The sequence below is a fragment of the Scyliorhinus canicula genome, chromosome 3 (assembly GCF_902713615.1).
Source record: "Scyliorhinus canicula chromosome 3, sScyCan1.1, whole genome shotgun sequence".
NCBI classification, from domain to species: domain Eukaryota; kingdom Metazoa; phylum Chordata; class Chondrichthyes; order Carcharhiniformes; family Scyliorhinidae; genus Scyliorhinus; species Scyliorhinus canicula.
The window spans coordinates 19,450,188-19,476,089 of record NC_052148.1 but is presented as its reverse complement, the minus strand read 5'-3'; the positions used below and the strand labels follow the sequence as shown (position 1 = coordinate 19,476,089).

General features: G+C 49.6%; 1 protein-coding gene across 1 annotated transcript in view; it reads left to right on the top strand.

The window, feature by feature from the left end:
• Positions 1–25,902, top strand: part of LOC119963845 (dedicator of cytokinesis protein 2-like) — a 1,353,280-nt gene that overhangs the window by 996,978 nt on the left and 330,400 nt on the right. Inside the window, 2 exon segments of the mRNA XM_038793193.1 lie at positions 17,400–17,478; positions 19,550–19,650. Of these exon segments, the coding sequence (XP_038649121.1) occupies positions 17,400–17,478; positions 19,550–19,650 (180 nt within the window).

Below are 25,902 nucleotides of genomic sequence, written 5' to 3'. Positions count from 1 at the left end.
GGTTCAAATCCCACCATGGCAGCTGATTGAATTTAAATTCAATTGATAAAATTAGTAAACTGTGACCACACCATTGATCAATTGTTGTGAAAACCTATCTGGTTCACTAATCCATTTTTAGGGAAGGAAATCTGCCCTTTTCACCTGTATTTGACCATCTGACTCCAGATCCTCAGCAATGTGGTTAACTAACTTCCCTTGAAATATTCAGTGCCATGGCAAGGAGAATGATGGACGAGGCCAGACCCTATGTGATGAGGGCCTCCTTGGCCCTCTGGGCTTGTCGGACTCTCGCTGCTGGCACTTGTCCTCCATCCACTAGCTCATCCTCCCCAGGCCCATCCTCCAGCCCCACCCTGTCCGGCGCCTCCTCCTCCTCAGAGGTGGCCACAAGTTCCTCCACCTCAGCTGTGCCAGGTTGTGGAGGACACAGCAGGCCACCACAAAGTGGGTGACCTTCTGCAGGGTGTACTGCACTGCACCACCAAAGTGGTTGAGGCATCGGAAAGCATCTTGAAGCATCCGATGCTCAATGGCAGCCCAGGTGGGCGCATGGACCTCATTGTATCGGGTCTCCGCATTGATAACCAACATCCATGCCGGCATCATTATAGCTGTTTAGAGTCAGTGGACTGGTCAGTATTTAAAAACTCTGCGACCAGCCTGAATGAGTACGCCACTACAGTAACTGACTTCATTAGTAAGTGTGTAGAAGACCATGTGCCAAAGAAGCAAATCGGCATGTTTCCCACCCGGAAACCCTGGATGAACAGGGATATCCACTGCTTGCTTAAGTCTAGGTCTGAGGTGTTCAAGTCAGGCGACCCTGACCTCTACAAGAAATCCAGATATGATCTAAAGAAATCCATCAAAGATGCCAAAAGACAGTATTGGACCAAGCTCGAGTCCCAGGCTAGCCACACGGATCCCCGCCGTCTATGGCAAGGTCTGCAAGACATAACGGGCCACAAGATGAAGCATGTAAAATCACCGACTCCAATGCACCCCTCCCTGATGAGCTCAAGTCATTCTATGCCCGCTTTGAGCAAGAGGTCAGCGAGAGCAAGCCCTCCATCCCAGAAGCCGCGGAGGAACTTGTATCTGAGATCACCATTGCAGACGTCAGAGCAGCCTTCTCGAAGGTCAACCCTCAGAAAGCCACTGGCCCGGATGGAGTACCCAGTCGAGCACTCAGGTCTTGCGTGGATCAGCTGGCGGGAGTATTCGCAGACATCTTTAACCTCTCTTTACAACAATCTGAGGTCCCTGTCTGCTTCTAGAAGACGACCATCATGCCTGTACCAAAAAAAAGTCAAGCAGCGTGCCTTAATGACTATCGTCCAGTTGCTCTGACATCCATCATCATGAAGTGCTTCGAAAGATTACACATGGCACGAATCAACTCCAGCCTCCCGGATTGCCTTGTTCCACTAAGTTCCACTACCGCTGCAACAGGTCCACAGCAGACGCCATCTCCATGGCCCTGCACTCTACCCTGGAACACCTAGATAACAAAGACACCTATGTCAGACTCCTATATATTGACTACAGCTCAGCCTTCAACACCATCATTCCTATGAAACTCATCTCCAAACTCCGTGGCCTTGGCCTCGGCTCGTCCCCCTGCTACTGGATCCTGAACTTTCTAACCCACAGACCACAATCAGAAAAGATAGGCAACAACACCTCCTCCACGATCATCCTCAACACTGGTGCCCCACAAGGCTGTGTCCTCAGCCCCCGACTATACTCCTTATACACCTATGACTGTTGCCAAATTCACCTCCAACTTGATTTTCAAATTTACTGATGAAATCACCGTAGTGGGTCAGATTTCAAACAATGATGAGACAGAGTACAGGAATGAGATAGAGAATCTGGTGAACTGGTGCAACGACAAAAATCTCTCCTTCAATGTCAACAAAACAAAGGAGATTGCCATCGACTTCAGGAAGCGTAGTGGAGAACATGCCCCTGTCTACATCAATGGGGATGAAGTAGAAAGGGTCGAGAGCTTCAAGTTTTTAGGTGGACAGATCACCAACAGCCTGTCCTGGTCCCCCCATGCCGACATTATAGTTAAGAAAGCCCACCAACGACTTTACTTTCTCAGAAGACTGAGGAAAGTTGGCATGTCAGCTACAACCCTCACCAATGTCTGCAGATGCACAATAGAAAACATTCTTTCTGGTTGTATCACAGTTTGGTATGGAGCCTGTTCTACGCAAGACCGCAGGAAACTACAAAAAGTCGTGAATGTAGCCCAGTCCATCATGAAAATCAGCCTCCATTCCATTGACTCTATCTTTCATTCCCGCTGCCTCAGAAAGGCAGCCAGCATAATTAAGGACCCCACGCACCCCGGGCATACTCTCTTCCACCTCCTCTCGTCAGGAAAAAGTGGCGAAATTCTCCGAACCCCCGCAGGGTCGGAGAATCGCCCGGCACCGGAAAAATTCCGCCCCCGCCGTGGCCGGAATTCTCCGCCAGCCGGGAATTGGCGGGGGCGGGAATCGTGCCGCGCCGATCAGCGAGCCCCCTGCGGCGATTCTCCGGCCCGCAATCGGCCGAAGTCCCGCCGCTGAGAAGCCTGTCCCGCCACCGTGGTTTCAACCACATCTGTTGGCGGCGGGATTGGTGGCTGATTCCACACCTTTGGGGAGGCCCGACGCCGGAGTGGTTGGCGCCACGCTGACTGCCGCCAAAACCGGCGCCAAACCGGTCCCGGCGGGATGGAGTGGCAGGAACCACTCCGGCATTGGGCCGTCCCAAGGTACGGATTTCTCCGCACCTTTAGGGGCCAAGCCCTAACCTTGAGGGGCTAGGCCCACGCCGGAATGGTTGGCAACCCGCTGGCAGTCGGGAAATGCCTTTGGCACCATGCCAGCCAGGGAGGGGGTCACTTCCACGTCCGCCATCGTGAAGACTATGGCGAACACGGAAGGAAAAGAGTGCCCCCCACGGCACAGGCCCACCCGCCGATCGGTGGGCCCCGATCGCGGGCCAGGCCACCGTGGGGGAACCTGTTGCACGTTTTGCTATGGGTGTAAAACGCGTTTATTGGAGTGTATTAACTTGCCTCCGTTAAAGGCCGTGTGCTTAACACTACTAGGCTCTGTGTATGTATTTTCAGCTCAGGAGTCGCCAGATGCCGTATAGACACCTCACAAATATTCCAAGGTCAGGTTCAAAGTAATAAAACGATACACCGATTAGTAAGTTCCAAACGATCAATATTTATTATACAATTATAATAAATACGCATGCACACACTAAGGGACTAAGCTATGACTAAACTAAGCAATCAGAATACTTAACTAAACAGGAACAGGCAAGGTCAGGGAGCGAGGCCTTCGTCCCGGTCTTGGTCTGCAACCTTCAGAAAGCGTGCTGGTCACTGGGGGTCTAGCGGGCCTGGTTCGCGTAGCGAGCGTCGTATTGGCACTTACGGTTCGGCGGCTGGTGCTCAACGGCTGGAGTCAGGATACAGGTTCAAGTTCTTGGTCAAAGCCGGAGCACGAAACAACAGACAGGACCATGTGTGGGGGTCTACTTTTATAGGGGTCCCCAATGTCCTTGCCTTTTCCTGGGCGGGCTTTACCTTCAGGTATCGATTGGATCGCTTCCAATCGATATCTTTTGAATTCCTCCAATGTGAGGGTCTTTCTTGATGGTGGGGGCGGTTTCTATAGTGGATACTTCTGGTGCCGCTCTGTCTGGACATCCACTCAAGTATCTTATTCAAACCCAAATGTTGCCATTGTGTGTGCCTAGATCTGGACTGCCTCATTAGTATGTAAAACGTTCTGCCATTATCACCTTTGGTTTGAGATCTCCCACCTGGCCAGAAACTGGTTTTGCTGCTTGCAAAATGCTAATGAGTGTTTGCAGGCTGCTTGCCTTGGCTAAACTGTTTTTCCCTGCAGTCTTAGCAATTCTCCATTTTGTTTAGTTCAGTGTCCATTTTAGGTGGCTACAGTGGCTACAAACCCCGCGGGGCCAGATCGTCCCGCGCCCCCCCGGGACCCCGGTGCCCGCCCGCGCTGCCTGGTCCCACCGGTAATGTCAGTGGTTTGATTCCCGCCGACGGGACCGGCATGACAGCAGCGGGACTTCAGTGGATCAAATCACCCGTTGATCTTCCAAATTCCAGGGACTGCAATTCTAGTTTTTCTCCTTGAAATCTGACCCATGAAGTCTTGGTCCCAATGTTTGTAAATCGACACTGTGTCTCCCTGAATATGTGACATGTTAGCGATATTATACAGAGCTGATGATTAATGCTGAAGAAACAGTTTATTTATGAAGTACATCCGAGGTAACACCCAAAGCAGGATTCTATGTTGAATACTATGGTTTTCAACTTTGCAACATATATTTCATCTGTCAGCTTCTCGTCTGCGTTAAAGTTCACGGGCGGAATTCTCCGCAACGGCCGACGCCGTTGTGAAATCTGGAGTGTTTCACGACGGCGTCGGAGGTCGCTACTCGCCCCCTATTCTCCCTCCCCCGGGCAGCTAGGAGCGGCGTTTCATGAAACTCGGCCGCCGGGCCTTGACGCTGGCCGATAATGATGCGGCCTGCGTCGCCAAATGACGTCAGCCGCGCATGCGCAGATTGGCCGGCGCCAACCCGCGCATGCGCGGTTGCCGTCTTCCCTTCCGCTGCCCCGCAAGACATGGTGGCTTGATCTTGCGGGGCGGCAGAGGGAAAAGAGTTTGTCTCTTGGAGACTCCGGCCCGACGATCGGTGGGCATTGATCGCGGGCCAGTCCCTTCCCGAGCACGGCCGTGGTGCTCGATCCCCTCTCCGTCCCCCACAGGCCCCAAACCTACCTTTCGCGCTATGTTCACGCCAGCAGCGACCAGGTGTGGTTGACGCCGGCATGAACAGGTCGGGAACGGCAGGCCGCTCGGCCCATCCGGGCCGGAGAATCGCGGGTCGCCGTGACAAACGGTGACCCACGATTCTCTGAGCAGCGTGTCGCAAAACGCAACACGCCATTTTGGGGGGGGGGGGGGGGGAATCGCAGGGGGTGCCAGAGCGGCCCTCCCGCGATTCTCCCACCCGGCCTGGTGAGCAAAGAATCGCGCCCACTGTTCTGGGTTCAAATCCCACCAGGGCAGATGATGAAATTCAAATTTAAGAAAGAAAATCCGGAATAAAAAGTCAAACACTAACGGTTAAACCATTGTCGATTGTTGTGAAATTTCATCACCCATGTCCTTTCGGGAATAGTTTTTGTCATCTCACCTGGTCTGGCCCAAATGTGACTTCAGACCCACATCAATGTGATTGACTCATAAATGCTCTCAGGGATAACCAATAAATACTGTCCCCAGCCAGCGACGCCCACATCCCATGCACAAATTTTAAAAAACAAAACAAAAGTGAGATGTGGAGAATTTACATCTTTACTGTTCAACTGTGGAATGCATCACCTGAAAGGTTGGTGGAGGGAAATTGAACAACAACTTGCAGAAGGGAATTGGATGTAGGGGCTGGTTTAACACAGTGGGCTGAACAGCTGGCTTGTAATGCAGAACAAGGCCAGCAGCGCGGGTTCAATTCCCGTACCGGCCTCCCCGAACAGGTGCCGGAATATGGCGACTAGGGGCTTTTCACAGTAACTTCATTGAAGCCGACTTGTGACAATAAGTGATTATTATTATTATTATGTATGCTTGAAAATGGAAAAGGTTCCAGGGCTCTGGGTAAAGAGGAGGGTTGTGAGGGTAATTGGCTGGCTCGTTCAAATCATCGGCATTGACCCAATGGGCTGAATGGCCCCCGTCTGTGTTATGTAAATCTATGAATTACATAACACAGGGGCAGCACGGTAGCATGATGGTCAGCATAAATGCTTCACAGCTCCAGGGTCCCAGGTTCGGTTCCCGGCTGGGTCACTGTCTGTGCGGAGTCTGCACGTCCTCCCCGTGTGTGCATGGGTATCCTCCGGGTGCTCCGGTTTCCTCCCACAGTCCAAAGATGTGCGGGTTAGGTGGATTGGCCATGCTAAATTGCCCGTAGTGTCCTAAAAAAGTAAGGTTGGGGGGGGGGGGGTTGTTGGGTTACGGGTATAGGGTGGATACGTGGGTTTGAGTAGGGTGATCATTGCTCGGCACAACATCGAGGGCTGAAGGGCCTATTCTGTGCTGTACTGTTCTATGTTCTATGTTCTATGTTCTATGATTTAAGACCGATATATTCTCCCTCAGGTGTAGTGCAAGAACTGCTCACAGTGTTCCAGGTGTGGTTTAACCTGGGTTTTGCACAGCTCAAGCATGACTTCTATCCTGTTTTTTCTCGTCCTTGAGATGTAAAGGCCCTGAGCCTTTTTTGATTATTTTCTGTACTTGTTTATGATGCTTGACAAGTGTTGTGGCAACATTTATCACATAAAAGGCTGGTTAACAACTTTGAGGCACATAGAATGGGAGGGACAGTGTCAAGCTGGATAAAACACAACGGCTCCAGGAGAGAAATCAGTGAATCACTTTAAATGACTGGAGGATGTTAGACAGAGCCATTCCCCAAGGATCAGTCCTACTCTATCTTAATTCGTTCCCTGCCAATCTTTTGGTTTCCATGTCCGCTCGCTTCTTTTTTTTGACTTACTTTCCCTATCTTTCTCTCCTTTTTGCTCAGCGGAATTCTTCTTTTTAACTATATCCGCTCCGACAGTCTCACCCGTGAAAGAGTTAAGGAACTGCCACTGTAGATTTCTGTGCTTCAGTGATTCACCGGTGTGCGAGCATTACACGTATATCTACTTTGATATCAGGTGGACCGCTGCGGACTACAGTTTCAGATATTTCAGAAGAGAGACAATTTGACTTCATAATTCCAGGAACAATAGCCTGAAGGGGTGAGCAGTTTGCAGAAGGAACATGGTTTAAGACAACTTGTCTTCATCGGTTGCCTATGTCAAAATATTTTTGCTTAATCTTCCTACTCGGTGCAACGCCCAGAGCAAATATTGCACACACTGACGTCAGCATAAAATCCACATCGACCAGATCCCCAGTAATAAACTTAGACGATATATTAACTGGATTACATGGTTTAAAGATATTCTGTGGCCAGCTTGATGGCCATTTACATAGACATACATAGAGCATACAGTGCAGAAGGAGGCCATTTGGCCCATCGAGTCTGCACCGATCCACTTAAGCCCTCACTTCCACACTATCCCAATAACCCAATAACCCCTCCCAACCTTTTTGGTCACGAAGGGCAATTTATCATGGCCAATCCACCTAACCTGCCCGTCTTTGGACTGTGGGAGGAAACCGGACCACCCACGCAGACAGGGGGAGAACGTGCAGACTCCGCACAGACAATGACCCAGCGGGGAATCAAACCTGGGACCCTGGCACTGTGAAGCCACAGTGCTATCCACTTGTGCTACCGTACTGTCTATTTGACATCAGACAGTTGATAATATTTTCAGAATGCAGACTATTTGCATTTCTGGAGGCTGACGCACAACAGTGCATTGCTGAGGGAACACTGCATCATCAGCAGTGCCACAGGCTGACTCCATCGCCTACCCTCTCAGCTGGGCACAACTGTTCCAAGGAGAGGAGTGTTCTCTCAATTCCAAACTGACTGTTATTACTCAACTATTGCCAGAAAAACAGACTAACTGGCCATTCATTTATTTTTCTGTTTTGGTGGACCTTGTTGTGGACAGAGCTGACCCTGTTTTCCTTTATAACAACAATGGCCATACTCCAAAGGTACTGCAGTTACCTGGCCAGCTGCCTGTATCTTCCACCCTCATCAAACTTGAGCTCATCCAAATTTTCATGTCCCGTTCCCGAGCTCGCACAAAGTCCTCGCACACATTGGCCGAGTTTAATGTCAACAATGGGAATCTCATCTGCTGACTGGAGAGCTGGTGAGATACCCTTGTCATTCACGTTTGGGAAAACCCACCACATCACGTCCCAACCAGGCACCAAGCTGGGCAGTGGTGGGCCTACCTTGAGCTCAAAGACCCGGAGCGGGTGGTCTGGGGGCGGAGACCTTGCCGCCCGAGGGCTGCGGCGGATCAGAGGCCAGCAGCAGTGCCTGTGGGAGAGCCACTGAGGTGTTAATGGCTGCTGCCATTACTGTATCTACCTGAGGCCGAGGATCATCGATGACCTGGGCCACGGCTGAGTGAAGGCGGGAGGGGGTTCACTGGATGCGGGTTACAGGGAAGGAAATCAAAGCCAGGGCGGGGGTTGGATTTCAGAAGACTCTCCCTTCCCGATGCCAGATCCCTCTATGTCAGCCACCCACATGAAACCAGAAAGCAACCCCAACAGGATTTACCTTTTGAATTTCTCATGTGGCCAGTCCACCTCCTAAGGGCTAGGTGAACACCAATGGCGGAGGAATGGGACCCTTTAGTGGGTCTCAATTTGTGGCAGGGAAGGAGACCATCCTTTCCTGCCCTCAACTTAATTAGGGCAGCAGTGAGAATGGGGCGGGCTTCCCCCCAGCACCCCTCCTGCCTGATTACACCTCTGCCACCAAATTCACCTCAGGGTATGTATTTAACGCTGTGCTGACTAACCTGTAAGTGCTCAGGGTCCAGAAATTGTTCGATTTTAAAATTCTCATCCTTGTGTTCAGATCTCTTCATTGTCCCAACCCACATCGGTAACCTTCTTCAACCCTAAAGGCCTTCAACATTTTTCAATTCCTCCAAAACACCGCCTTCGCCCAATCATCTTTTCTTTAAAGTTGTTCCTGGGATGTGAGCATCACTGGAAATTAGGCCAACCATTATTGCCCATCCCTAATTGCTCTTGACAAAATGGCGGTGGCTCTCTTGCTCGGCCTGCTGATTGCCCACCAGATTGCTGTTGATCTGGAGTCACATGTAGGCCAGGCTGGGTAAGGATGGCAGATTTCCTTTCCTAAAGGGGCATTCGTGAACCAAATGATTTTTTTTATGGCCATCAATTAGTTTTGTGGTAATCACCAGTGAGACTAGCTTTTAATTCCATATTTATTAATCAATTGAATTAAATTTCCTGTTGCCATGGTGAGATTTGAACCCATGTCTCCAGAAAATGAGTCCGGGCCTCCCGATAATTAGCCCAGTAACATCACCACCATGCCATCATCGCACGATTTGTGTCCATGCTTTAAGAGATATGGGGCGGGATTCTATAAAAATGGGGCTATGTCCCCACGTCAATGGCCCCGGAAAGTGAGGATTTCTCACCTTTCTAGGGGACTAGGTTGCCGCCGGAGTCGTCCCCACAGCTCCAGCCGGTGGGGAACAGCCCGTGCGAGTCCGTGCATGCGCGGAACGGCCGACATATTTCCGCGCATGCGCGAAACAGCCAGCGAAGTTCCGCGCGCGGAATGCGCCCGGGCAATATGGCGGACCCCTACAGGGGCCCGGCGCAGAGTAAAGAAGGCCCCCACGGAACCAGCCCACCCGCCAATCGGTAGGCCCCAATCACGAGCCAGGCCACCGTAGGGGACCTCCCCTTGGGGTTGGATTCCCCTCCCCCCTCCCCCCTCCAGGATGGCCCCTGCACACTCACCTTTCAGGTCCCACCGTGTGTGTGGTGAGTAATCCACGCCGGCGCAACTCGGTCAAACTCGTCGGCTACTCGGCCCATCGGGGTCCGGAGAATCGCTGAGGGGTGGAGCCGCTGCCAACGGCATCCGACCGGGGTGGCGGTAATCCCGCCAGCGCCCGAAAAACGGCGCCGGGATGGAGAATCCCAGCCATGAGTCCTACATCTCGAATTCTTTGCCCAAATGTCACATTTCTCTCATACTCAAAAATATTGCGCAAAACCAGTGTCAGCTTTTGGCTGATAATGCTTCCATGAAACACCTTGGAATGTTTTAGCATAATCTTAATTCCAATCCTGACATGCTTCATAAAAACCTACCTGCTCTCATTTGTGTGCTTAAGGTATAGAAATGTGTTGTCCTTCATCCGTCTGGCCTACATCTGGCTCCATGCCTCGATGAAAGAACTCGGCCTCATCAAAACAAAATGGTAACCAGGGATGGACAATAAATACTGACCTGTCCAGTGACACCCACATGCCTAAGAACAAATGAATCTATTTTCAATAGTAGCGTCACAAAAAATGGCCAGCTGTGTGATAAGGAAGCAGGTGTAGCCGAGGGCAAGTTTCTCATGACTAATGTTTCATGCTTGTTATTGGGACAGTGGAGGGGCTTTCACTGTACATTTGTCCATGTTTCACTTGGGACATTTGTTGCTCACATTGAGTACAAGGAAACAATGTAGAAGCAATTCTGGCCCCTACCACTGGTGCTCTCTCACATTGAAGAACTCACATGAACAGCTTTCAGAAAGGTAAAAAGGAAATTGAAAATCAGATCACATCTGCACTCGCAGTATTGACCCACCAGCTTTCACATGACATTAAATAGTTCTGAAGAGGTTTCTGCTGCCTTAATATATACCAAATATTCCAATGTTTAAGGGAAGTGAGGCTTGATAATTAAATCATACATTTCAATTTGAAATCAGGTCATGTGCCTGCAGGCTTTGATAGAACAGAAACCATGAAGACAATGTGCAGTTTGGACAAGCAAATAGTTCTGTATACCAGTACACAGGTTAGACAATGAATTCCTAAATTTGAAGGAATGTTAGTGCGATGGTATGTTACAGTTCACTTCGGGAATCTTGAGTTGCTGTGGCAACGTGCACTTTTACACGCATGTTGCAGTCTAGAGCAATGGATACTGATGGCAAAGTCTCCAACGTTCCTTCCATCACTGTGATGAACAGTATTAATAACTGCTGTAAACGGTACCTGACCTTTAATGAAATGAAAATGAAATGAAAATCGCTTATTTTCATGAGTAGGCTTCAATGAAGTTACTGTGAAAAGCCCCTAGTCGCCACATTCCGGCGCCTGTCCGGGGAGGCTGGTACGGGAATCGAACCGTGCTGCTGGCCTGCTTTAAAAGCCAGCGATTTAGCCAAGTAAACTAAACTAGCCCCTTAATACCTTGCCCCTTTAAGATGCTTGGAACCCTGGGGGACTCCGCCTCTGGCTACGCCCCCAGGAAACGGTATATAGGATAAGGCTCCATGTGGTGAGCACACTTCTCTCGGATGCTGTTCAGTTCTCTGTGGATTAAAGCCTTTTGATTACCGACCTCGCTCTCGCGTCGTAATTGAGGGTGCCTCAATCACAAGGCTAACCAACAATGTCTCCTGCTCTTCCCGCCTGCCATTGGCGTGTATTGGAAGGGTTTGCAGTTTTATATCGAACCTTTTTGGCTGTGTTACATGCACACTTCCTTGGTCATCAAGTCTTGGGGTTAAAGTTCAACACAGAAGACCTGACACAGAGGTATAGGGACACTGCCAACTGCACAACGATACGTTGGTGAATGTTCAGTATGCAGTCTGTATAGTTGGGTGTTACAATTGGCCTCAGTATCATTGAGGGGATAAGGCAGGGGAACTAGGGGGAGTTTTGTGTGGGTTGCTTTTGTTGATGGCTCATGCTAGAATGTGAATTAGAGAATGCCTGCAGTGCAGGAGGCCATTCCGCATATCGAGTCTTCACTGACCCTTTGGAAGAGCACTCTATCCATGTCTACCCATTCTTAGGATATGATCAAGGCTGACAAAGATGCTGTTTGTTGCACATTTCAAAGAAGCATCGAATTTACAGTGCAGAAGGAGGCAATTCGGCCATCGAGTCTGCACAGGCCCTTCGAAAGAGCACCACACTTAAGCCCACACCTCCACCACATCCCCATAACCCAGTAACCCCACCCTACCTTTTTGAACACTAAGGGCAATTTATCATAGCCAATCCACCTAACCTGCACATCTTTGGACTGTGGAAGGAAACCGAAGCACCCAGAGGAAACCCACGCAGACACGGGAAGAACGTGCAGACTCCGCACAGACAGTGACCGAGGCCGGGAATCGAACCTGGGACACTGGAGCTGTGAAGCAACTGTGCTAACCACTGTGCTACCATGCTATCCCTTGAGGAGGTGGTGCAGGGCATTTTTCTAGAAAGTTTGTGTGGTGCAAGTGAGTCCACAGTGCTGTAAAAACAATGGTGATTTATGCCCAGGTCAAGAGGGTGCGTGACTTGGGACAGAACCTGTTGGGATGGTGTTCCCTTCATTTGCCGCCCTTATCAATTTAGGTAGTGGAGATCACAGATTTAGGAAGTGCTGTCGAAGAAGCCTTGGAGAGTCACTGCAGTGCATCGTGAAGCTAACGGATATCGCTGGCATGATGCACCAATGTTGGAAGGATTTGATTTTTTTCGTCACTTGAGCTCATCCAAAACTCTTCTGACCCTGCTCTTACTTGTGTCACGTCCTGTTCATCTACCACCCCTGTGCTCGCTGCCTTACATTGCTTTGCAATCAAGCAATGCCTCGAACTATGACATTCTCTTTCTTTTCTTTAAATCCTCCATTGCCCCCTTCTCAGGGCGGGATTCTCTGATCCTGAGGCTAAGTATTGACGCTGTCGTAAACGTTGTCGCGTGTCTCGATGGCGTCAACATGGCCTCAGGAGAAGCGATTCTGATCCCCACAATGGGCCAGCATGGCACTGGAGCGACCCATGCCACTCCAGCTGCCGAACCTGGCCTCAGAGGGCGCATGCACAGTGGGACCGCTGCCAATGCATGCATGCGCCGTGGGACCGGCGCCAATGCGCGCATGCACAGTGGCTCCCTTCTCCGCGCCGGCCCCGATGCAACATGGCGTAGGGCTACAGGGGCCGGCGTGGAACAAAGGAGGCCCCCAGCCCGAGAGGCCGGCCCACCGATCAGTAGGCCCCGATCGCGGGTCATGCCACAGGGGAGGTCCCCCTCAGGGTCGGACGCCCCTCCCACCCCACCAGGCCACCCCCGGATGCATGCACGCTGAGGTCACGCCGGGTAAGATCAGATGTGAATCGCGCCAGCGGGACTCTGATTTTTTGCGTGGCCGCTTGGCCCATCCCAGGTGGAGAATCGCCGGGGGGGGGGGCAGGTTGAATGGCCCCTGACTGCCGCCACGCCGACCGCCCCCACGCCAATGGCACTGATTCTCCGCCCTCCGGAGAATCGGCAGACGCTGCCGTGCGATTCGCGCCCGTCCCGCCGATTCTCCGGCCCCGCCCGGGCTGAGAGAATCCCGCCCCCTATCTCTGTTATTTTCTTCACTCCCACCATCTTCCAAAATTTCTGCACCCCAACTAATCCTGGTCTCTTGAGCATCGCCAAATTTAATTATACCACCGTTGACAGCCAAGTCATCAGCAGCTAAGCCTGAAGCACTTGAATTTTTTCCTTAAATCTTTCTATCTCTCTTTCCTCCTGTAAAACACTCCTTAAAACCTACCTCTCTTCACTAACTTCCAGCCACATGCGCTATTATATCCTTACGTGGATCGCTGATATATTTTGTTTTATAATGTCCTCATGGAATGTTGTTGAAACTGTTTGTTAGGTAGAAAGACTATACAACTACAAGTTGTTAAGCCGGAGGTTCATGTGTGTATTCTGCCTAGTCCTTTCGGATTTTTTCTTGTGGTTGCTACATTGTCTTCGGTGAGATGTGATGATCACATCAGGGGGATTGGCTGAGAGGAGTTCCTATGCCCACGGAGTGTAGGAGCTGCATTAACATGATCAGATCTAGTAATTAACACAGGGCGGTGCAGCAAATCCTGTAATCTTAGCTGTGCGTACAAGCTAATTCAGCTGTCACACCATGTGGCACTGTGCAAGCTCGGTGACGCGAGCAGCATTTTCTGTTCAAACAAAGATATGCTCACAATGAAGAGGAAAAAGACAGAAACAACAGATTGTTTAATATTGGCCAAGAATCATCCTTTTAATTTTGATGTTCTGTGTGTAACGTATAATTTAATTCACGTGTTCCTCATGGGAGTGTACTAACCATCTTTAACTGCTCCGTCACCTCCCCTCCATCGTGATGCCGAAGTAGGAATGTTTGCACTAATTTTCATCAACATCCTGGGGGTCGCCATTGACCAGATACTGAACTGCACCAGCCATATAAATACTGTGGCTACAAGAGTAGGTCAGAGGCTGAGAATCCGGCAGTAAGGAACTCACCTGTAGATTCGCCAGAGCCTGTCCACAAGGCATAAAATTTGGAGTGTGATGGGAATACTCTCCACTTGCTTTGATGAGTGCAGCTTCAACAGCACTCGAGAAGCTCCACAACATCCAGTACAAAGCAGCCTATTTGATCGTCATCCCATCCGCCACCGTAAACATTTGTTACTCGCACTGCACAGTGCAGCAGTGCAGTGATGCATTGCAGATGCATTGCAGCAATTCACCAAGGTTCTTTGGACAGAGCCATCCGCACGCGTGACCACTACCACTTTGAATAACAAGGGCAGCAGATGCAAGGGAATGTAGTGATCTCTGTATATCAATATGCATGATCAATGTATGTAAAACTAGTACAGTCAATTCACCACTAGGATGGGGGATTCTCCGACCCCACGCTGCCCCAACGCCGGCTACCGTATTATCTGGCACTGTTTTTTGGGCGGGGGTGGGACTCATGCCACGCCGGTCAGGGGGCCGTTGGTAGCACCCAATGGGCTGAGCGACCATACGTTTTTGGCCAGTCCCGCCAGCGTGGGTCACGTATGGTCCCACATGGCGGGGCCTGGCAGGTATGTCGGTGTGGACGGTCCTCGGGGGGGGGGGGGGGGGGGGGGGGGGGGGGGGGGCGTGGGGGGATCCGATTCCGGGGGGGCCCCCATAGGGGCCTGGCCCACGATCGGGTCCCACCGATCTGCGGGTGGGCCTGTTCCGTGGGGGCACTTCTTTCTTCCGCTCCGGCCCCTGTATGGCTCCGCCATGCTGGCGCGGAAAAGAGAATCTCCATGGCATGTGCCAAAATACGAAGGCTGGTCTGCGCATGCGCGGAATCACGCCGGCGGGTCCGCACATGCGCGAGATCACGACGGCCGTTCTGTGCATGCGCAAACTCGCGCCATCCCTTCGACGCCAGCTGGAGTGGCGCCAACCCCTCTGGAATCCACCTAGCCCCCTAGACAGGTTGGAATTCCTCACCTCGGGGGCCCGTTGTTGCCGGAGTCGTTGGCGCCAGTTTTCCCGCTGGAAGGAAGAATCTCGGCCATGGTGTCTCACTGTCAAGTGATATAAAGTGGACTTTCCCACTTTCTGAGAGAGTGTGCTTCAGGAGAGTGAACAGACAAGACATAGAACAGCGAGAGAGAGCAGTTATAAGTTACTTCATTATCATATTGTATAGTTAGTTACTGTATTTTATTTCTTTACTAGTTGAGTAATAAGTAAAAAGGACTCACAAATATTATTTGTATTACTCAATAAATTAGTTTATCTTTACAAGAAGACTGTTGTTCATTTCATCAACTCGGCTGGTTCAAAAGAGTAATATGCTATATTACACAAGGTAAAATAACATGCTACCAGGAGTTTAAAATATAACATGATACCTGAGTGAACACCATCATCTGCACGGTCCCTCCAAGCCATACACCAGCCTGACGAAGCTATATCGCCGTTCCGTCACTTTCATAGGGTTAATATCCTGTGGGTTTGCCTGCACTACATGGACTGCGGGGTGCAAGAGGGCAACTCATTGCCACCTTCTCTGGAGCAATTAGGAATGGGCAATAAATGCTGGCTTTGCCAGCAGCACACATGCACAAAATTAAAAAAAAGAACAGAATTTGTAACACAGGAATGAATTAAGTTTCCCTGCTACTTTAGTGAGCCAAGTAGAATGATTGGTGTGTAGCTGAACCATCAAGGGATGGAACGACCCACTTACGGCGTTAGCTATTCACAAAGTGGGCCGTGGTGGGTGTACTCCATTGGTCGGAGCATCAAGGTTCTGAAATTGGGAAGAGGTAGATGCAAGCCAGTGATCTAGTCATGATTTTCAATCAGTGACTTGCGAGAGTGGGTGCAGTGTTTTTTCCACGGTAGCACAGTGGTTATCACTGTTGCTTCATAGCACCAGGGACTTGGGTTTGATTCCCGGCTTGGGTCACTGACTGTGCGGATTCTGCACGTTCTCCCCGTGTCTGCATGGGTTTTCTCCGGGTGCTCCGATTTCCTCCCACAAGTCGCAAAATACGTGCTTGGTGAATTGGACATTCCGAATTCTCCCTCGGTGTACCCGAACAGGCAACTCCGGGCTTTTTACAGTAACTTCACTGCAGTGTTAACCTAAGCCTACTTGTGACAATGACAAAGATTATTATTATTCTTGGAAGGTGCGTGTCACTGGCAGAGTCATCATTTATTCTCTGACCATAGTAAAGGAAAAATTGCATTCCTAATGTGTTTCCACTAACCTCAGGATGTCCTGAAGTGCGTGACAGCCAATGAAGTACTTCTGAAGTGTATTCAGGGGTTGACCATTCATAAACAAACCCTGTCCGATTGCTCCTTCTCACATTAAAATGAGCTGCTCTGGTCTCAGTATATGAGTATGATGCAGCCCCTGAACATTGTCCGAGAGCCCCCCAGTTACCAAGGCCAAAAGCACAAGATTTAATCATCAAACATCTCCATTGTCTGCACTTTTTACTCCAAATTCCCCTTACCCATTCACATTGTAACGCTATCCCCATCTAAAAAGCTACAATGAAGAAACAATGTATAGACAAGCTAGGGAAATAGGAATAGGTGTTGGCCGTTCAGCCACCCCAGCCTTTTCTACCATTTTATTAGGTCATTCTCTTCCATCAATTCCATTTATTCACCTTTGCTCCACATTCCTTGATACCGTTACTTAACAAAAAGCTATCACTCTCAGTCTTGAAGATTTCAGATGTCCGCAGAGACATTTCTAGATATGGTTTGAAGAATTGCTTCCTGATTTCACTCCTCAATAGTTTCGCTCTGATTATACGATTATGTCCTCTTGTTTTCTCCACTAAATGTTTCTCCGCATCCGCACTTTATAATTTCAAACACCTCAATTACAGTGCCCCCTCAATCTTCTGTGGTCAAGGGAGTATAAGCCAAGATCATGGAACTACTTTCTTCATAATTGAACCTCTTGAGCCCCCCTTTCATTGTGTTAAACCGACATTATGCCCCTTAGGGCCAATATACCTTTCCAGAGGTGCTCAGAACTAAATGCATTTCTCCAGATGGAGACTGATCTAGGCTCCACTCAACTGAAACATCCCTCCACTTTATATTCCAACCCCCTTGAGATGAAGGCCAAACATTCCATTAGCTTTCTTGATTGCTTTTCGTACCTGTCTGCCTGCAACATAAACCTTTCCTTTCTCCTTTTCTTGCACGCAATTGACTTTGGCGAGTCTCCTGTTGTTGCTCAAGTCGAGGATATTTTTGGTGATGAGTTATTCGTTCTTTTCTCCGCAGGGTTTTCCTACGTGCCATCAACCAGTACGCGGAGACTTTGAATAACATGTTTTTGAACAGCAACTGCTTTGAGCTCCAGGTACGTTTAGATGGAACAAAACATATTCACAGGCTGAACGAGGGGGGAATGCAGACATTTAGCACTGGGTTTACACAGAGCAGGCCCATGGGCAGGTTCACCTCACTGCTCAATAATTAAAAAGCCAGTGTTGTCTGGTAAATTGCTGGCAAGTTTTTTTTTAAACGCGTGTGTATGTGTGTATCTTTATCCTAAACATTGTTCATGCAAAGACCAGCGTGAAACCAAGAAACACACAGGTGGGGAATTGAATAATACCGCCCGTTGTATCGCTCCTGCCTTAAATTTCTGATGCTTGAAATTCAGTACGAGATGTCTGTCGGTGGTCTCGCATGGATGATGTGTGAAGGACTTTCCTTGGACAGGCAGTATGTTAAGTAGAAGCTGAGGGTAAATTCAGATTCGGTGAAGTGGGAGGGGTTGTGAATTTCCTCTGCAACGCGAAGATGGGTTTAGAGTGGTCGGAGGCTGGAAAAGCAGCGGAAGACCCTGTCAAAGCCGCTCTGTGCTGCTGTCGGACCTCTGAATTAGTTTTCCAGAGGCGGGCTGCCACTGGAATAGGTAGTTTACTTCCTGGAGAGGGACAATCAAGGCCATTATGGACACACGTGAGACAATTTCCTCCCAGCAGTGGATATTTAGAACATAGAACAGTACAGCACAGAACAGGCCCTTCGGCCCTCGATGTTGTGCCGAGCAATGATCACCCTACTCAAACCCACATATCCACCCTATACCCGTAACCTAACAACCCCCCCAACCTTACTTATTAGGACACTACGGGCAATTTAGCATGGCCAATCCACCTAACCCGCACATCTTTGGACTGTGGGAGGAAACCGGAGCACCCGGAGGAAACCCACGCACACACGGGGAGGACGTGCAGACTCCGCACAGACAGTGACCCAGCCGGGAACCGAACCTGGGACCCTGGAGCTGTGAAGCATTTATGCTAACCACCATGCTACCGTGCTGCCAAGAAGCGATTTCTTGGCTCGCTGCTGTGATAGGAGCCTGGCAAGGATTTGAAGGCTAAATCTGAGCAGCACGTCAGAGGGTTAACGTAGGTTGAATAAAAAGGTAGTTTCAGGTGACAGATTGGCACTGGGCTAGTAAACCAGCGGGCCAGGCTAATTTTCTGAGTACAGGGGTTCACATCCCACTGTGGCTGCTTAATAAATTACTTAATATAAAATCTGAAATGTAAAGTTATTCTCAGCAGTAGGGCCATGTGAATACTGTTGTTGCAAAACCCCATCTGAGTCATTGATTTCCTTTAGGGAAGGAAATCTGCTGTCCTTACCCAGTCTGACCTGCATGTGACTCCAGACCCACAGCAATGTGGTTAACTACCCTCTAAAATGGCCGAGCAAGTCACTCAGCTCAAGAGCATTAGGGATGACAAATACTAGGGCAGCACAGTGGCTCAGTGGTTAGCACTGCAGTCTCACGGCACCGAGGTCCCAGGTTCGATCCCGGCTCTGGGTCACTGTCCGTGTGGCGTTTGCACATTCTCCCCGTGCTTGCGTGGGTTTCGCCCCCACAACCCAAAGATGTGCAGGGTAGGTAGATTGGCCAGGCTAAATTGGCCCTTAATTGGAAAAGATGAATTGAGTACTCTAAATTTAAAAAAAAAAGGGATGACAAACAAATGCTGGCCTTGACAGTGATGTGATGGCAGCAGGGTTGCCCCACCACACTGAGCACACTAATGACTCTGGCTCTATTTTATTTGTGCCTGAATAGGGAACCTTTCTTGAGTATCTCTCTTTTCAGGCATCCCCTTGGCCACTTTCTTCCTTAACAGTGCTCACCTTTCCCTGTGGAATTGCTGACTGGACTTTGCTCTGGGCCCTCCCATTGGGCCTCCTGCATGAGTGTCCTGTCCATCATCCAATGCTGGGCAGCAAACATGGTTGGTCACCAATTGGGAGGCCATTGTGTGTAAAAGGACTGCGATGAAGCGCGGGCACATATGGTCCAAATATTGGGGTCCTGTCGCTCGCTGATAATTCCAGCACCCGCAAATTGTAACATGTCATTCTTGTGTTTCTGTTTCACCTCAATGCAGCTGTGGAACAATTATTTTCACCTCACAGTGGCCTTCCTGACCCAGGAATCTTTGCAGCTCGAGAATTTTTCCAATGCCAAGCGTGCGGCTATCATATGCAAGTGAGTAGCTTCCTTGTAACTTTATGTTGTCAGTTTGCAAAGATTCAGCTGGACTTCATTTACCTTTGTGGGTGGATGGAGCCTGAGCAAAACCTCTCCTCAGAGAGCTGAATCTGAATACACTGGAGACTGAATAGTGATGAATCCTGCATGGTCCTTAAAAGGAACGGATTTGGGGGTCAAATTGTGATTGCTTGTTCCAAGATGTGGTGGTATGACTAGGGGTATTACGGTACCTGGATGTGTGAGCTGCCATTGGTGCAGAGGACTCGCTGCCCATTGGCCCAGGTATGTCATGTGCCTCTCAGCCGATTGGCTGAGAGGTAGGTAGCTCCGCCTATGAGGCGGGGTATAGGAACCGCTGTTCCCCGGCAGTCTGCCATTCTTCTGTACATCTGCTGCCGGGTCCACGTCTTGTGTATTAAAGCCTATCATTCGGACTTTATCTACGTTTCGTGTTCATTGATGGTGCATCACAAGATTCCTCCTGTTGGGCAAAATGATAGAAATGTGAAAAGCAATATAACGTGAAACTATTCATAACTTTCTTTAAATAAACTGCTGGGAGCTTTCACATTCTCCCTCTGTCTTCAAGTCTTCTCTTCAAGTCACTCACCATCATGACTTGGAAATATATCACCATTCCTTCACTGTCACTGCTGGGTCAAAATCCTGGCACTCCTTCCCTAACAGCACAGTGGGTGTATCTACACCACATGGACTGCAGCAAGTCAAGAAAGCAGCTCACCACCACCTTCTCAAGGGCAATTAGGGATGGACAGCAAATGCTGGACTAGCCAGTGAAGCACACATCCGGAACAAAAAGGAATAATGAATAAATTTACACCTGCCCACCAGAGAGGGAAGCAAAGAGGGCACTATAACAAAATGCTCACATCTTACATGCAGAGGAATTAGATAGGATGACATTAGATAAAGAGAAAGTTGGTATCCAGCGCAGATGAAATGCATCCTGCATTGCTAAAGGTAGGAAAGCCGGTAATTCTGGAGGCTTTGGCCAAAATCTTCCAATCCTCCGTTGATAAAGAAGTCGTTGCAGAGGAATGCAAACTTTACACCATTGTTCAATAAAAAAAAGAGAAGAGCGATGAGCCTGTCAATGATAAAGCAGTAAGATTACTGTCAGTGTTGGGGCAAAAACATTTCCAGCAACACAGGACAAAATTAATGGACACTTGAAAAGAATACTGGCTAATAAATAATGGACATTGTGGATTTGGTCAAGTTGTGGTAGTATGACTGGAGGTACTACGGTACCTGGGAGTGCTGAGCCACCATTGGTGGAGAAGGCTCGCTGCTCATTGGCCCAAGTGTTTGCATTTCATTGGTCAGAGTGTAAGGTAGCTCTGCCCAGTGAGGTGGGGTATAAGAACCCGTGTCTCCCAGCAGCCTGCCTTTTCTGTATTCAAGCTGCTGGGGAAACATCTTGTTGATTAAAGCCTTCAATTCGGACTACATCCTCATTTCAGTAGTTATCGATTGCGCATCACAAGTGAATTCAGATTTGAATAACGTGCTAGAGTTATTCAATGAAATACTGGAAGAGGTTATTGAGGTTGGTGCGGTTGATGTTGAATAAATGGACATTCAGCTGCCACATAATCGACTTGTTAGCAAAACACTACAGTGGGATTAAAGGTATGGTGACTCCATAGACATGAAATTACCTGAGGGACAGGTAACCCAGAGTATTGGAACAGTTGTTTTAAGACTGCAGACGAATATAGAGTTTGGTTCCAGTGCGTTGGTGCCCTTTGGTCGTATTGCCCGGGGGGGGGGGTTGCTGCCAGGTGGGACCGCAGAATCCCGCTGCCAGTGAACAGGTGGAGGATTCCGACCCTACACTTGGGCACGCAGAGTTTCATTTCAGACTTTGCACATGGCACCAAGCTTGGAAAGTTAAAAAGCAGTGAGGAGGATAGCGGCGGACTTTAGGAGAAAATAGACCAACTGAGACAATGGCAGACATGTTCCAGCTTACATTTAGTACAGAGAAGTGTGAAGCGATTCATTGTAAGAAGTCTTACAACACCAGGTTAAAGTCCAACAGGTTTGTTTCAAATCACTAGCTTTCGGAGTACTGCTCCTTCCTCAGGTGAATCAGGGCGCAAATCAGTTTGCCGTCTAACCAGCCCGCTCCTGATAGCGAGATCCGGATCACACCCAAATATGGCGAGCATATCATTAACCCCAATTTGCATTCATTTCCACTTTAGTAGCAAGATTGAAGTTGAATGTGTCAGCCTCCCGTCGAATTACCCAACCCCTCAGTGAGAAATCACGCGGACGTTGTTTAATCCTCCTTTATAAAAACGTGAAGCTGGCGCAATGGCTGCTGAGGGGAACTGAGGAGGTGAGCAGCCTTTTCCATTTTTCTGCAGTGCAGCTCAAGGGCACTGGAGATGCTGCCCCAGTACTCAGGGGGCGGCGGATTGGGCTTGGTCAGGTGGCTGAAACATTCCAGATCGGGGATCACTCCTATGCTGGGCATGGGGGGGGGGGGGGGGGGGGGTTTGAGGGGCTTTTAGTCTGAGGCCTTCATGTTTATCTATTGTAGATACCCATAACAGGAGCAACTACAGCGACTGCCCGTCTGTCCTACCAAACACTTCCAGGGCAGAGCCGGGTTCTTGGTCCGAGGCTGAAGGACACTTTAACTCCCTTTGACTGTGAACAGCCTCCAGCTTCACAGCTGAAGACTATTGCTGATAAGGAGTTGGCCTTGTTTGTTATGAGAGCACTTCACAGTTGTAGGTTGTGTTTGCCGCTTGCTCCTGCTGGTGTGGCTGCAGATGCCTGGAGGCTGCTGTTGCTGTTTCCTTCCTTTTCTGTAGCTGGAAAGAGGGACAATTTTTTTTGAAGATACCTGGGTCCTGGAAAACTGATCTCATGCTGAATTATGAGTCCAGAAGGCAATCCGGTTTGAAGCAAGAAGACGCTGTGGAACCAGATGCGTGGAATTTACCCAAATGGGCCACCTGATTACGCTGTTGAGGAAATGCTTTCACAGGTTGCTGATGCTGTTGCTGCCGCTGTGGTGAGTGCTGCGCAACTGGCACGTCACCGTGGGTTAAACACGCTGGAAGCCCAGGATGTTCACCTGCACTTTGAGCGCCAGTGGAAAATGTGGTTGTCAGGATTTGGTTCCGGTGAGATTGGGCCGTGTGGGAGGGGCCTGCACAGCTGCAGCTCCTGGACGGAGAATGGCCCTGATACATGGAACAAGTCACACATTGATGGACAAATCATTTCTCCCACAAAGTTTCTCAGGCCTATCCTCCATTTCTGTTGAGGAACCTGCGAGGGATCATTCCGTGTATTTGTTTCTTTTTGTGAAAATGAGCTGTTATAGATTTGTACTGTGATGGAACCATCAATTCACTAGACATGTGCTTTAATATGTGAAAAGTGGTTTTAATCTACTTACAACAGAGCCAACCTGTTCCACGTTGAACTCTTGATGAACTGAACGACTGGCTCTGAGCATTGGTATTTATACAGCAGTCCAGGGGGAGGAGTCATGGGCAGAGCCAAGGGTGGAGCCCTGTACAAACTCCTAAGCAATCCCAGCGCTACTCCCCCTAGTGGTCGGGCAACGCAACTGCGCTTATCAATGCATGGTCTCATGTATATACAATACAGTGTGAATTACGGAGTTACATTCACCACATACTGGTATCAATATGTTGCCTGGTAAGGAGGGCATTAGCTATGAGGAGAGGTTGAATAAACTCATTTGTTTCTCAGTGGAACGATGGAGATTGAGGGGCAACCTGATAGAGGTCTACAAAATTATGAGGGGCATAGACAGAGTGAATAGTCAGAGGCTTTATACCAGGGTAGAGGGGTCAATTACTAGGGGGCATAGATTAAAGGTGCGAGGGGCAAGGTTTAGAGGAGATGTACAAGGCAAGTTTTTTACACAGAGGGTAGTGGGTGCCTGGAACTCGCTGCCGGAAGAGGTGGTGGAAGCTGGGACGAGAGTGACGTTTAAGGGGCATCTTGACAAATACATGAATAGGATGGGAATAGAGGGATACGGACCCAGGAAGTGTAGAAGATTTTAGTTTAGACGGGCAGCATGGTCGGCACAGGCTTGGAGGGCCGAAGGGCCTGTTTCTGTGCTGTACTTTTCTTTGTTCTTTGTTGTTCAGTGATGTGTCCTTGTTGTTTAATGGTTAGTGTGATATGTGGAATGTTAAGTACTTGATTTTCAAATTTTTGTTACTGTTCACCATTTAATAAACAAAATATTCTCAAGTGGCTTCTCTGTCATGGTGCCTCTTCCTTTTTGGTTAATGTGATATATGGACTGCTATGTAGTTTGTTTTGATCTTTTTTGTATGAAGGTATTGTTAACCATTTAATAAACAAAAATGTTCTCAAGTGGCTTCTCTTGGGTACGCCTGTCATGTATCAGACGATGATTATTGCATCGCCTTTCAATCAAACTTTGAAACCTGAACAGTTTGCCTCGCCTGTAGAGGGAGCCGGCAACAGAATCGAACACTCTGAAGCTGGGCTTCAGTGCTGAGGGTTTGTGGGAGTGTGTGGATCAGGGGAGGGCACCTGAGCACCGTCTCCCTAATGTTTCTGGCAGGGCTCTGAGGCCCAGGTTCCCCTGCTGTAGCTCGGTGTGAGTGTGCGGAGCAAGGTTTCCCAGCAAGACTGGCTCACTGGATGGCACTCTGAGAGAAGGTGAGATAGGTAAGGGTGGGGGAGTCTTGGGAGATTTGAGGACCCCAGGTTGGAAGCCCTAGCCGATTGTCAGTCTGTCTCCTTGTCCAGTTCCTTGTAAATTCCAAAATGGATGGTGCTGTCGATCCTGCCGAGGTTGCCTTGAGGGTGCTGGTGGCAACCCAGGCGGCCAAACGGCGTAGAAGGCAGCAGCGTCGAGCAGGCTGGATACGGCACCTCAGGGGGCTGCTGCACACCCTGAAAACCTGGTTGCCCACCAGGCCGAGGAGGAACCCAGAAGGAGTGCCAGCGATGGCCCAGGGTGTACAGGCATCATTGTTTCTTCACGGAGAAGATGGACAGCGTGTGCCGCAGGAAACTCCAGGAAACGGACGTGGCACCCTGTGGAGGACGAGGAGGAAACCCACTCTCGGTGGAAGTGAAGGTCACCGCAGCCCTCAATGTCTGTGCCACCGGTTCATTCCAGGGCTCGAGTGGGGAACTTGTGTGGTATTTTACAAGCTACAGTCCACAAGTGTGATCATGAGCTCACCAAGATATCCAGGCTGCAGGATAAATCACCATTGCCAGGGTGCCCCAGGTCGAGGGGGCATTAGATGGCACACATGTTGCCTTGCTTGCACTGGGGCATCTGGGAGTGCCCTTTATTAACAAACAAGGAGGGATTACACTCCCTGAATGCTTAACTCATGTGCGACCACCACCTCTGGATCATGCACGTGTGTGCCCGCATCCCAGGGAGCATGCATGACAGCTACATTCTGGGACACTCGGAGATCCCTGGTGTCTTTAGGGACTACCCCAGGGTGATGGGTTGGGTCCTTGGAGAATAAAGACTACCCGCTGAGATCCTGGGTGATAAGGCCAGTGTAGCGGCCGGAGACCAAGGCAGAGACCAGATATAACAAGGCCAAATTGCCACCCATGCTGTCATTGAGCGGTGCATCGCACTGCTCAAAATATGTTCCAGTGCCTGGACAACTCTGGTGGGACCCTGCAGCACTCCCGCTTTGTGGTGGTCTGCTGTACCCTCCACAACTTTCCACAACAGTGGGGCGACTTGCTGGAGGAGGAGGTGGAGGAGGCACGTGCTGCCTCATCTGAGGAGGAGGAGGCACAGCAGGAGGGGATGGTGAAGGAGCCCAAGGAGGAGCTGCAGGAGGAACCGGAGGATGGAATGACAGGCAGCAGAAAAGATCTGACACGTCCCGAGGACCAGGGAGGCCCCCTTCCTCTCCCACTTTGTCTGTCAGCTCACCCCCAATTCCCCTCCTTTCACTCCAATCCCTCATTTCACCCAATTTCCCTCCATCCCTCAATTCTAAACAAAGAATAAAGAATAAAGAAATGTATAGCAAAGGAACAGGCCCTTCGGCCCTCCAAGCCTGCGCCGACCATGCTGCCTGTCTAAACTAAAATCTTCTACACTTTCTGGGTCCATATCCCTCTATTCCCATCCAATTCATGTATTTGTCAAGATGCCCCTTAAATGTCACTATCGTCCCTGCTTCTACCACCTCCTCCAGCAGCGAG